General features: G+C 51.4%; 1 protein-coding gene across 3 annotated transcripts in view; it reads left to right on the top strand.

Moving 5' to 3' along the window:
* The window catches only part of PLXNA2 (plexin A2), a 166,445-nt gene that overhangs the window by 20,471 nt on the left and 133,406 nt on the right, over positions 1 to 12,568 (top strand). For all 3 annotated transcript variants that reach the window (XM_064635876.1, XM_064635875.1, XM_064635877.1), the window contains exons 2-3: positions 469 to 1,723; positions 2,449 to 2,631. In XM_064635876.1, coding sequence (XP_064491946.1) covers positions 536 to 1,723; positions 2,449 to 2,631 — 1,371 coding nt within the window. In that variant the 5' untranslated portion in view covers positions 469 to 535. The remainder of the gene's footprint in view (positions 1 to 468; positions 1,724 to 2,448; positions 2,632 to 12,568) is intronic.

Here is a 12,568-nt window from a genome sequence, read left to right as displayed (position 1 = left end):
GTGCCTTTGGTGTGCATGTGCTCCATGAACTTGGCTGCATGAAACTTCTTCCTCAGTTTTCCAAGTTAAATCAGAGAGGGTTTAAAGGTAGAAAACACCTCTTATTTCCTCTGTTGCTTCCAACAACACACCCTGCAGGAGACATCCTTTTAGCCAAGATTGCAGATGGATGGTTGGGTGTGTGAGCTGCGGGCTTTGTCTCGGGCTGGAGCTGATCATCCCCTCCCATGGCTGTTATAAACAGCTAAACCACACAACAAATTAACATGCAGAGGCTGCACCAAGTGGCAAAACATCAAGCCTGAACTGCTCACCAGTAAGTTGGGAGACCTGCTTAATTCTTGTTGCGCTCAGAGACACCCTCACTTTATCTCAAGGACTGTGTAATTAGAAAGCCTCCTTTGAATTTTATCTGCAGGGCACACTGGATCTAATCCTTTGCTCTGCCTGCTTCTTTTCTCTCCGCAGAACCATGTGAGGGACTTTGCCGGGGCTCAGGACGCGCACGGGGAACACGGAGTTTGCCTTTCCCAGGATGGATCAGAGGAGGAACTGGCCTCGGGCACTGGACTCTGATGGCTGGTCAGTGGCTTTGCTCTGTCTCTTCCTGGCATCGCTCTCCCGAAGCGTGTCCAGCAATGCCTTGTTCAGCACTTTCCACTCCGAGAACCGGGACTGGACGTTCAACCACCTGACCGTGCACCAAGGCACCGGCGCAGTCTACGTTGGGGCTATCAACAGGGTTTACAAGCTCTCGGGGAACCTGACCATTTTGGTGGCTCACAAAACCGGTCCCGAGGAGGACAACAAATCCTGCTACCCACCCCTCATCGTCCAGCCGTGCAGCGAGATCCTCACCCTCACCAACAACGTCAACAAGCTGCTCATCATTGACTACTCGGAGAACCGGCTGCTGGCCTGTGGCAGCCTCTACCAGGGGGTCTGCAAGCTGCTGCGCCTCGACGACCTCTTCATCCTGGTGGAGCCCTCCCACAAGAAGGAGCACTACCTCTCCAGCGTCAACAAGACGGGCACCATGTACGGCGTGATCGTGCGCTCGGAGGGCGAGGACGGGAAGCTCTTCATCGGCACGGCCGTGGATGGGAAGCAGGATTATTTCCCCACCCTCTCCAGCCGCAAACTGCCCCGGGACCCGGAGTCGTCGGCGATGTTGGATTATGAGCTCCACAGCGACTTTGTCTCGTCCCTCATCAAAATCCCCTCAGACACCCTGGCCCTCGTTTCGCACTTTGACATCTTCTACATCTACGGCTTCGCCAGTGGCAACTTTGTGTATTTTCTGACTGTGCAGCCCGAGACCCCCGAGGGCGTCTCCATCAACTCCGCCAGCGACCTCTTTTACACCTCCCGCATCGTCCGGCTCTGCAAGGACGACCCCAAGTTCCACTCCTACGTGTCTCTGCCCTTCGGCTGCGTCAAGGGGGACACGGAGTACCGCCTGCTGCAGGCAGCATACCTCTCCAAGCCGGGGGACGTGCTGGCCAGGTCCCTCAACATCACTGCCCAGGAGGATGTCCTCTTTGCCATCTTCTCCAAGGGGCAGAAGCAGTACCACCAGCCGCCCGACGACTCCGCGCTCTGCGTCTTCCCCATCCGCGCCGTCAACGCCCAGATCAAGGACCGCCTGCAGTCCTGCTACCAGGGGGAGGGCAACCTGGAGCTCAACTGGCTGCTGGGGAAGGATGTCCAGTGCACTAAAGCGGTAAGGATGCTCTGGATGTTGGCCGGGGTGGCCCTCAAGAGCTGGGATCAACCCCTGGCCCTGTGGAATACGAGCTTGCTTGGGGTGGTTTAGCCTGGAGAAGAGGAGGCTCAGGGGAGACTTCATCACTCTCTAGAACTACCTGAAAGGAGGCTGTAGCCAGGTGGGGGTTGGTCTCTTCTCTCAGGCATCTATCAGTAAGAGAAGAGGGCACAGTCTTAAACTGTGCCAATGGAGGTTTAAGTTGGATATTAGAAAGAATTTCTTTCCAGAGAGGGTAATCAGCCATTGGAATGGGCTGCCCAGGGAAGGGGTGGATTCTCCATCCCTGAAGGTTTTTAAGATGAGACTGGATGTGGCATCAGTGCCATGGGGTGGGAACCACAGCAGGGTTGGATCAAGGGTTGGACTTGATGATCTCAGAGGTCTTTTCCAACCCAGCTGATTCTCTGATTCTATGAATAGGATAAATTTTTCCGTGCCTCAGTTTCCCCAAAAGCAGAACAGTTGTAGTGCTCTTCCCCTTCAGCCTGTGTTCTTACCAGGGAGTTGGTGATGACAGTGAAAGGAAGGGATGGCAAAGGGAAGGGAACAAGCCACTGGGGAAGTTGGCTGAGGCTGGCAGGGGGTGGCACCGCCGGCTCCCCTCCGCATGACCCCGAGCGTGTGGGGCTGCCCCATGCTCTGCTTTGCTCACAACTACCCCAAAAACCTTGTCTTTCCAGCCAGTCCCCATTGATGACAACTTCTGTGGGCTCGACATCAACCAGCCCCTGGGGGGCTCAACGCCGGTGGACGGGGTGACGCTTTTCACCTCCAGCCGCGACAGGATGACGGCCGTGGCCTCCTACGTCTACAACGGCTACAGCGTGGTGTTCGTGGGCACCAAGAGTGGCAAGCTGAAGAAGGTAAGCTCGTGTCCGTGGCTTCAGAGAGACAAGATCTGTTCTTCCTCTCTCTCAGGGGATTCTGATGCCTGTTGTTGTTGATGTGTCTGGCAGGCGTTTCCCAGCGTGAAGACGGGAGTCAGCGAGGAGCAGGAATTGTAGGGTTTGGGTCACCAGGAGCCTTGTTGGTGAGGCAGAGTTCATCCCTCACAGAGGGGTGTTGCTGTGGTTTGTGTTGAAGTGCCAAGGTTTGGGAAAGGTGCTGCAGGATGGTCCTGGGAAAGGGATGAAACGAGGCCACGCAGTTCCTGTGGCTCTGTGGCATTCCAGCTCCAGAGCATGGCATGGCATGGGCTGAGGGCACCTTCCTGTGCTTCCAGCCAGTGAGTTCCCTCAGCAGCAGCAGGGTAATGGGGGTCTCAGCCCCAGCCAGCTCCTCATGCACTGCCTGCCTGGGTGTGACACGATGTTTGTCTGGGATTTTTGGGTTTTATCATTCGGTGACCTGTGGTGTGTGTTTGTGGGGCTGATGCCAAAATTACCAGGGCAATAATGGGCCAGTCTGATTAGGGAAAAGTGAGGAGCTGGCTTGGAATTTCAGTGAACCTCAGCACGCTGTATCCAAGGCCTTGGATCATTCCCCCTCTTTTGACACACCTATGGAAATCTTGCAATGGTTCTGAGTTGTTTCCCAGCAATCCTTCTGCAACTTGGGTAGAAGACTGTGAGTTAGAAAGATTTTGGTGATGGCAGAATTGCTGATGGTGGCAGGATGTTTGGCCATGGAGAGACAGGAATGAGTTAACTTGGCTGCTTTTGGAACCAAGCCTCAGGGCAAAGTCCTACTGCTTCCCTCTGCCTCTTACCTCCTGCTCTTCCCCCTGACAGCTGGATGATTGATCAGTCCTGGAAGATAACACTCCTTGCCCTCTTCATCAAGAGCACTGGTGCTACTTGCCCAGGGCAAAGAGATGCTTCTGCTGGTTCCCTGTCAAAGCAAAGGGGTTTGGGGGGGATCAGTTGAGAGTCACAGAACGGTTTGAGTTGGGAGGAAACTTCAAGCTCTCCTCATTCCAACCCCCTGCCATAGGCAGGGACACTTTCCACTAGATCAGGTTTCTCCAAGCCCTGTCCAACTTGACCTTGAATGAGTTTTAGGATTTCAAAATCCAACTGGGATTTCCCTGCTTCTGAGTCATAAAATCATAGGATATTCTGACTTCGAAGGGACCAGGAGTTTCATATTTAAAAGGGGTGTGGAATTGGCCTTGGGGTGTGAGCAGAGGTGTGTGAGACCCTGGTTGGTCTTTAGGGCTGGAGCTGCAGCTGGAATCCAGCTCATCAGTGGGTGCAGAAGTCTGATCCAGCTCCAGCAAATCCAGCCTTGGAGATGCTGCTCTGGAAAGCTGAAATCCTTCAAATTAACCTCAGCTATAAATGACAGCATTAGGTGAACCTGCTAAATGCAGATCCCACTTCTTCATACTAGGGAAAGAGTTAACAAATGTAATCAACAGCAGGCTGTTAATTTTTTGTGTCCTTAAGCAGCAGGGAATTTCTTCCTCATCTATCCAGGAAGATCCAAGGACAGGCAGATACTACACTTGAATGTCTGCATCATTTTAATTACATCAGCTCATTAATATTCATTCAGCACTTTACAAGTGCTGAGTAGTAGTAAATTAGGTGCCTCCCTGGTGCCTCTCCAGTGTCAGTGGGGCAATTTTGAACGTGGGGGAGAGGGGGTTTGTAAGCAGAGCCCCTCGCTTCCCTGCTCCCCCTGCCGTGGCACAGGGGAGAGCCAGGATTTTTTTAGCTAAATGGATGGAAGAGGAGCCCTCAGCACATCACAAATGCACATGCCAAGCTCTGAGCCAGCCAGGCAGCCTGATGCTCGCTGTTTTGCAGGGTTTTTTTGGGGGGGAGAGGGAAGTTGCCTCATTTAGAGGTAGTAAAAGCAAACAGCCTGTGCCTGCACATGAGGTATTCACAGTCCTGTTCCATGAATTATGTAGGATTACAGAAGAAGCAGTGTCTTCAGCAGGGTTTAATTCCTCGTGCTAGTCTACTCTGAACACCTTTTTGATGCAGAATTAATCTATTCATGCTTCACTGTCCACTCTTCACCTGGAATCCTTCACCTGGTGGAAGAAAATAGGTCGATCTCTGGAGTAAATTCACTCCAGACATTCCCTACAGCCAGGCTTTCGTGGCATCTGCCCTTATTTCCCACACAGCAGAGCTGCCTGCAGCTGAGGGCATCCCTGCCCCCCGTTGTTAACTGGGACAGTCACAGTCCTGTCCTCCCAGCTCTGGGGCTGAGGATGTTGTTTTTCTCTAACTCTGGTTGCCCTGTCTACAATTTTAGTAAATCTCTCCTCGTTTGACACGTGGGATTATCTTTTGCACGGCCCAAGAGGGGCCAGGTGAAGCGTGGGAAGCAGCTTTGCACTGAACTGTGGGGCCCGTGGGGCTCTCGCTGCAGAGGAGGCATTTGCAGACCTGGTGGGAAGTTGACAAGTTGTCTCCAGTTTTTGTGCCTGTTCCAAGACCAGACATGTCTTGATGTCAGCAAGTGCTCAGGATGCTCAGGACTGTTTCCATATCTCTCCTCTCCCATCTGTGAAATGAGGATGGTAAAAATGTACACACCTCTGTAAGTGCCAGAGATCTGTGGATAGACATCTTATCCACCTGATCTCCTTCATATCCTCCCCCATTGCATATCTGCCCACACAATTAATGTCTGAGAGCTACATCACACCTATTCCCTCACCCACAGCTGCTGATTTCCTTTGGAAACAAGCTGGTCCTCAGTCTGGGGTTTCAGAGAAGACACTTTTGTGTAGCTGGAGCGAAGTCAGAGGAGCCAGCTCTGAAATCTTTCAAATTTGCCTGTGCTTCCCCAGTGAGAATTCCTTACTGAAAACGCTGTGTTATCTCACTGATGTCCTTCAGCCATTAGTTATTCACCCAGCTCCTCCTGCCACGGTCCCTGGGAGAGCAGCTGCTGCTGCTTTAGCCTCTCTCCTCCAAAGGAGTGGAATGCTGAAGGTCCCCAAGCCCCAGATATCCCTGCCTGCACTCTGCTACAGCCCCACGCTGTCCAGCTCGACCTTTTTCCCTGTTTCCTGGGTACATTTGAAGCCCCTCCCTGCTCCTCCCAGCATCCAGCACTGGCTGGGGTGTGAAGGAAGTTCTCTGGCTGCTGGGAAGTTGTGCAGAGCCCCGTGGCAGGGCTGGCAGCTTTCCCAGCCTGAACTCACCTCTTGCTTTGCTGGTTTTGGAGCCCTGCGGGGTCCAGTCGATGCTGGCAGCCCGGGTAGGTCCCGTGGGGTCTGTGGGATCAGCAGGGCTGCACCAGAGGGGTTTTGGTACCAAAGCTGTGACAAATCAATAATATCAGCTAAATCAGTGAACTTGGCATTGTCCCTGCAGGGGAGCAGAGCATTTGCTGGGGTCAGGGTTTGTGTTTAGGTGGAGGGTGTGCTTGTACCTGCTGTGGCTGATCCACACTGGTCAGCTGCTCCTCGTGCAACTGGTGGTTCTGGTTTGTGCTTTGCCTGTCCTTGGTTACTGTTGAAGGGAGAAGGGTGAACCAGTGGATCTGTTCTCCGTTAAAACTCGGTGCTGGAGGAGGAGTTTTGCTGCTCTGCCACCCCACTTGCCTCTTATTGCAGCCCCCCTGTACATGCTGAGGGCTCAGGGGGACTTGTGGGTCACTCAGTGCACGTCCTGTACGAAATGTCTGCACCCCCAGAACACCCCCCACGTGCTGTTTTGGGGAACCACTGCTCCCCAGCAGCTTTATCCAAGTGGGGGAAAAGCAAAATGTGCTGGTGGTGCCGTGACCTGCTGGGTGAAGCCCAGGGAGGTGGGATGCAGTTCTCCCTGCAGCTCTCCTCCCAGAGCATCTCCTGGCTTTGGGAGGGGATCATGTCAGAGACATTACCATTCAGAATTGTGGATTCCACCAATAAAACAATTTTCATCCAGCAAAATTAAAAGGGACATTAATGCAACAGTTAACAGCAACTAAGTGCTGGGGGCAGATGTGTCAGCTTGCTTGTTCTGTTTATGGGCTTCATACAATTCCATCAATATTGATGTGTGATGCCTTTGATTTTGACACTAATCATTGCTATGAATTAAATTTGCAGCCATATAATTAGGGCTGCTATTAATAGGGCCTCAAGCTAAGCACTGCTGTGCTAGTTGTCTTTTTCCTGATGGAAAACGGCATCCACGGAACTCAGTTAATGTGGTTTGCCTGGTAGATGCTGAGACTGATGTGAAAATTACACTGGCTGTATTTAGAGGGGCTCCTCTGAAAGGCAGATGCATGGGGAGGGTCCAGCTTGGAGGTTTTCCCAAGAACTGTGCAGGAGTTGCCTTTAAACTTCCCAGCAGTTTGCTGCTCTTAAGATCCATAGTGGGAGAGAGGAGGATTGCAGGGAGAAAAGAGAAACCCTCAATTTGAAGGGCTGCTGTTGCCTTGTTTCCTTTTCGTCTCATCTCTCCTTCCTCATGCAAATCTTCCCATTTCTTCCTGCTGCCCAGTGCTGCCTCAGCCCTCTGTCCCTGTGCATGCCTGCTTTCATCTCGTCAGGCTCTGGGATGGCAGCAAAGCTCACCACTGAAAATCAATCTTGTGTTTCATCCCGAGAGGTCTGTTTCTTATTAGATCTAATAAATCAGTGAAGTGCCCTTCATTCAGCTTGTCGATGGAGGACAATGTTTGTGATCAAGAATAAATAAATGTCTCTTCTGTGTCTGACAACGCCGGCTGGGTGTTGTTTGGTGTTGTTTTGCCATCGTGCTGTTCGTGCTGGCTGTGGGAAACGTGCAGTTCCTGCAGCCCTGCCTACCCTCACGTGAGCTGGAGATGCTCCTGGGTGGTAAATGTGAGGGAAGAGCAGGAACAATGACGCTGTACCTGGTTCTCACCCAGCAGTGAGTTGCTCAGTGGTGATAAGGATTTAATCTCGGAGATGCCGGAGGTGTGAGGCACTGGCTGGGCAAACTTCAGTGCTCCAGGCCAGAGCCCGGGTGTGGTTGTTGTTTCAGGTGCCCTGAGGTGAAGGAGAGCATTTGCATCTCAAATCACACCCAGATAAATGGGCATCAGGCACTGTTCTGAACCCCTGTAACACCCTGTCCCGACAACAGCCGCACTGGACGTGGCTCCAATCCATCCCAGCGGGGAAGGTCACCCCCAAAGAGCTGCAGGAGAAGTGCTACAGAGAAGTGCTGTGACTCATTTTCACGATGGAATCACACTCCTGTTCACCTGCTGAACCCCTGGCTGTGTGGTGCAATGTCTGTCCTTGCTCCCAACCCTCCCCTTTTCCAAGGGACAGCTGGAACCGACTGGATTCCGCAGCCGCGGGAAAGGCGAGCTCTGAGTGTGTTGTTACGTCTTGGGACGTGATAGTTTTATTCAGCTTGGCTGATTCAATCTGTTCCATTAGTGGGGAATAAAATAGGTCTTTCACAATGAAATATATATGTCCGAACCTGTCCTTAAATGACTTCATTCTATGGATGGTTATCTCATCCTTTCAATTTATCCTTTATTATCGCCCCCGCACGCACATTCCGTGGCACTTCAGGAAAAGCTCCGTTGCATCAGCGTGTGGAGAAGCCAAGAGGACATCAGGCTGTTATTGAACGGATGAAAATCATCCATTTCGGGTCCCTTCCAAAGAGGAAGCCTGGTTTTAGCTGTAGGTTGTCACGTCAGGGGCTTTGCTGGGTCCATGGTCATCCCGTCACCCCCAGGGCACAGATCTCCACGTCCCAGCAGAGGTGGAAGATGGCAGATGGCTCTTGTTTGACTGAAGAAGTTGTTTAATTGAAAGGTCTGGGAAACAAGTCTGTTTTCTTGCCCCAGAATGTGAAATAAGGGGGTATTTGTTTAGTACTGCACTGCTGGTGGTTGCTCTGGTGTGGTTGGAGGAGCAGGGATTAATTTTCTTCCTAAAGGAGGATTTTCAAGACTCGGAAAGTAATTCCCCTTTGCTGGATCTGTGTAAAAAAAGGTGCAGTCAAACTTTGACCTCAGAAACGGGTCCCCAAAATGCTCGATGGTCCCCTTACATTTGTTATTGTTCACAGCCAGAAGTTGGAGTCTTACTTATTAATTGGAATTCGTGCAAGGGAATATGAAAAGTGATGGCAGCCAGAGGAGAGCACTGATGTGTGTATTTTGGGGCTGGAGAAGGGGCAGAGCTGCCAAATCCCTCTAGACTCTGGTTTTGAGCATTCAGGAGTGTCCCTGCCATTTCTTAGCGACATAAAATTGGTCTCTTCTTCTCCCAGCATCACTTCTCTGGTTCTGTTATCTGTTGCCTGCCAGAGCAAGTAAAATAAGAAAAAAGACTGAGAAGTTGGCACATATTTTTATAGCTGCTGGAGAGTGAAGGGGCAGGTGTTCAGGAAATGCTGTGGATGTGAAATGGAGCCAGGTGGGCTCTGAGTCTGCTTTAATCTTGTTTCTTGGCTTGTGAGCTGGGGATGACTGTGGGTCTTCCGCAGGTTCAGGCACCTTGAAAAATCGAACTCGGAGATTTTGGAGGAAAAATGAACAAAAAAAAAAAAATCAGACTCGAGATTTTTGTTCAGTTTTAAATGAAGTGGAGCCAGTGCAGGCTGGACAGGCCCCTGCATGGAATACATCCTGCCTCCCAGATCATGGAATGGTTTGGGTTGGAAGGGACCTTTAAATGCCATCTGGTCCAACTCCCTGCAATGAGCAAGGACACCTTCACCTAGGCCAGGTTGCTCAGCGCCCCATCCAACTAAGTTTTTTTTTTTCCTTTGACATATTTGGAAGATAATTAATCCCCACACGTTGTCTAAGAGGTATTATCTCCTTTATGAGCATGAAGTGAGGCAGAAGTTATTCCTCCTCCGTTTCGCTCCGCTTTCATCTCGTTCAATAATGAGTTTCTTCTTGAAGTGATCTTGGTGAAAAATATCAGAAAATACCAAACTGTTTTGTGAATTTATTTTCCTGGCTGCCCCTGCTTTCCTCTGAGTGTAAATCTGAAGGGGTTGCTGTGTTCTGGATGTTGGTTTTTGGGGGTAGGGCACTGTTGGACTCTTGCCTTTCTACTTACGAGTCAAGAAGTTCATGCTTTCTTTACTATATACATATTTTTCTGCAGGCTTTTAAAATCCTCAGAGGTCAAAATAACATAGGTTTTGGTCCATTTGTAAGATCTTAAATCCCTGGGTGGCAAGAAATACTGTGAGAAGACCATGCAATGTTGCCTCTATAAATGCCTCCTCGAGGCAGTAAAAACAAATGTGGAAACCACAAATGTGCTGGGAAGAGACAGGGGAATCTGCAGGAAGAGTCCTGGGTACTGGCACAGCCCCTGAGCTTCTGCTGCTGCAAAAAGGTTGGGATTTAGGGACAATCAGGGAAGGGAATGCCATGTAAAAGCAGCACGGTCTGTGCCGGGATTGCTGTTGGGCTTCCCCTGTGTGTGACTGATGCCACCTTTAATATTCCCTCAATCCCCTAATCAAGTTTAGTGGCCATTGTTGGTGCTGTTGCCTTTCTCTGCAGGGCAGGACAGCGACAGCCTCAGCAGGGCTGTAAAATACTGCCTGGTTTGCCAGGGCAAATCCATCACTGGAGCATCTGCCGGATATTTATGGATGCGCCGGGCAGGCGGGCCCGGGATGTGGCCAGTCCCTAGATCAGCACGAGCCCATTATGCCTGGGATGATGCATGGGCTCCCCACCTCCCCCTGCCTTTTATGACCCTCTTTCCATTCCTGCAGAGATGCTTGGAGAGGCAAAGCCTGCATTTCCCAGCCCTTCAGGGAGCTCTCTGCAGGCAGCCCAGCCTGGAAATAACACAGGGATACAAACCCCTGCCTGCTCTGAGGAGCTCCTGGGGTTGGGGAATGCAGCACCCAGGGGAATTTTGCACCAGAGACATTCCCTGGAGTTTGTGGAATGGTCACGGGCTTTCCTGGCTGTGACTTGGACAAAAATAACAATAAAACACTAAGTCTGAACGTGTCTGCTGCTGTTACCAGCAGTGGTAGCACCTCCTGGCTGTCTCCCAGCCTCCCCCCTGCATTCACACTGCTGCATTCAGCCTTTCCACGCCTTTAGGTTTGGGTTGTGGGGTTTTTTTCCCCTTTGCTGTAGGTTGGAAGATGAGGGTCATTCATTAGATGTGTCTCAAAGCAATCTCAGATGATGCTGATGAGGTACAGGGAGAGATACGTGGTGGTCCTGTGGGGGTGAGGGTGCTCACATCCTTCTTCTCGTGTTACCTGCCGGTTTTATTGAGCTGACATGGGAATATGTTACTGGAGCTTGCAATTTTCTGCTCTGTAACTCAAATTGTGATTTACACCCCTGAGCATGGCCGTGTCCCACCTGGGGCTGGGGGAGCCCTGAGGACACTGAAAGGGAAGTTTCTGGTCACAGAGCAGTCTGGCTGGGACTGAGGAGACGTGGCAGCAATTCCCATCTGTCAGGCAGGTTTCCCTGTGCATCCACCCTGTGTCTGTAACATCACGAGCCTTTTCCCAGCCCTGTGCTCCAGGAACCACCACCAGCCTTGAGGTGCTGCCACCCCACAAAACCTGTGCAACCACAGAACCATAAAGGCTGGAAAAGACCTCTCAGGTCATCAAATCCAACCATCAAACCCACCAAAAGAGGGGATGCTGCCCGGGGTGTGACCCATGGGGTTTGCTCCTGGTCAGAGCTGAGCTGGGTGAAGCTTCCCCCAGTTGCTGCCAGTCCATACTGGGAGCAGCAGAGGATGGGGAGGAATAACTGGCTGAGGAAGGGTTTAGATTCTGATTCCTTGGACATGGATGCAAACAGGGGAGTGCAGAGAGCAGCAGGGGCAGGCTGGAATAATTAGCAAGAGGCTTCATCAGCATTTGTCCCGACATTCCCTGCCTGCCTCAGCCAGGGACCCAGCACCTCTCCTGGCTGTTCCTCCTCACATGGTTACATGTCTTTGCATCAAATAGATACATGTAGATGAAAGTGATGTGCATTTAAAATGAATGTACACATCATACAGCCTCGCTCTTATACAGCACGGGCTTTTTTTCTTTTTTCTTTTTTTTTTTGGTGGTTAGCTGCTAAATTATTTATTGTGTGCTGGGCTTTAATCTCATAAACCTGCCTGCAGGCCTTAGGCAAACCAGCCTGAGCATCCTCAAACCAGCCTGAGCATCCTGGAAAGCTGGGATCCAGGCAGCACAAAGCGCTGGGGGACCGTAGGTGGTAATTGTTTGTCTTGCCTCGGCCTCTTCCCCCCCCTTCCCTGCTCATTAAAAGCAGTGGGGACTGTGAAGTTTGGTCATTGCCACTAACTTAGAGGGTGATTTGCATTTGCTGCTCGGAGAGGAGGCCAGGCTGAGACCCCTGTTAGTCGGGGAGAGGAGTCGGTCCCTCGAGCTGCTCAAAGTAAAGGCGAAAAGGGTGAGGAGGAGACGCTGGGGTAAAACAAGGTCTCTGGAATAAACAGCGCTGTGCCTCCAGCTGGGAGCTCTTACCTTCCCCAGCGGCCGGGAGTGTTCTCAGCCGGCAACCTCGCGGCTCGGAGGGAGCGTTTGGCTGACTAATGTGATGTTTGCTTTTGCTCGTCATCCCGCAGCCACTGGCTTATTAGTGGGAAAACAGAGCATCCTTCTGCCTGCTTCCCCTCCCGAGCTTCTTTGCTGGTTTGTTCTTTTTTTTCCCCGATGCTCTTAAAGCTCCTCACTCCGAGAGACTTTGTACCACGAAGGGGCTCCCTTTGGTCTCTCACGCTTAAATTGATGAATGGCAGACTTGGAATAAAACCAGAGTCCCCTCCTCCCACCTTCCCCCTTCCTTTTGACTCGCAGACCGACTGCACTTCTTGAGTATATTTGGGCTAAATCATTCTGCAGAGCTTTGAAGCGAAAGGGCAGCAGGCTGTGACCCTCT

The sequence above is a fragment of the Pseudopipra pipra genome, chromosome 25 (genome assembly GCF_036250125.1).
Source record: "Pseudopipra pipra isolate bDixPip1 chromosome 25, bDixPip1.hap1, whole genome shotgun sequence".
In the NCBI taxonomy this organism is placed as follows: domain Eukaryota; kingdom Metazoa; phylum Chordata; class Aves; order Passeriformes; family Pipridae; genus Pseudopipra; species Pseudopipra pipra.
Note: the sequence above shows the minus strand (reverse complement) of the source record. Positions and strands in the feature narration are given on the sequence as shown.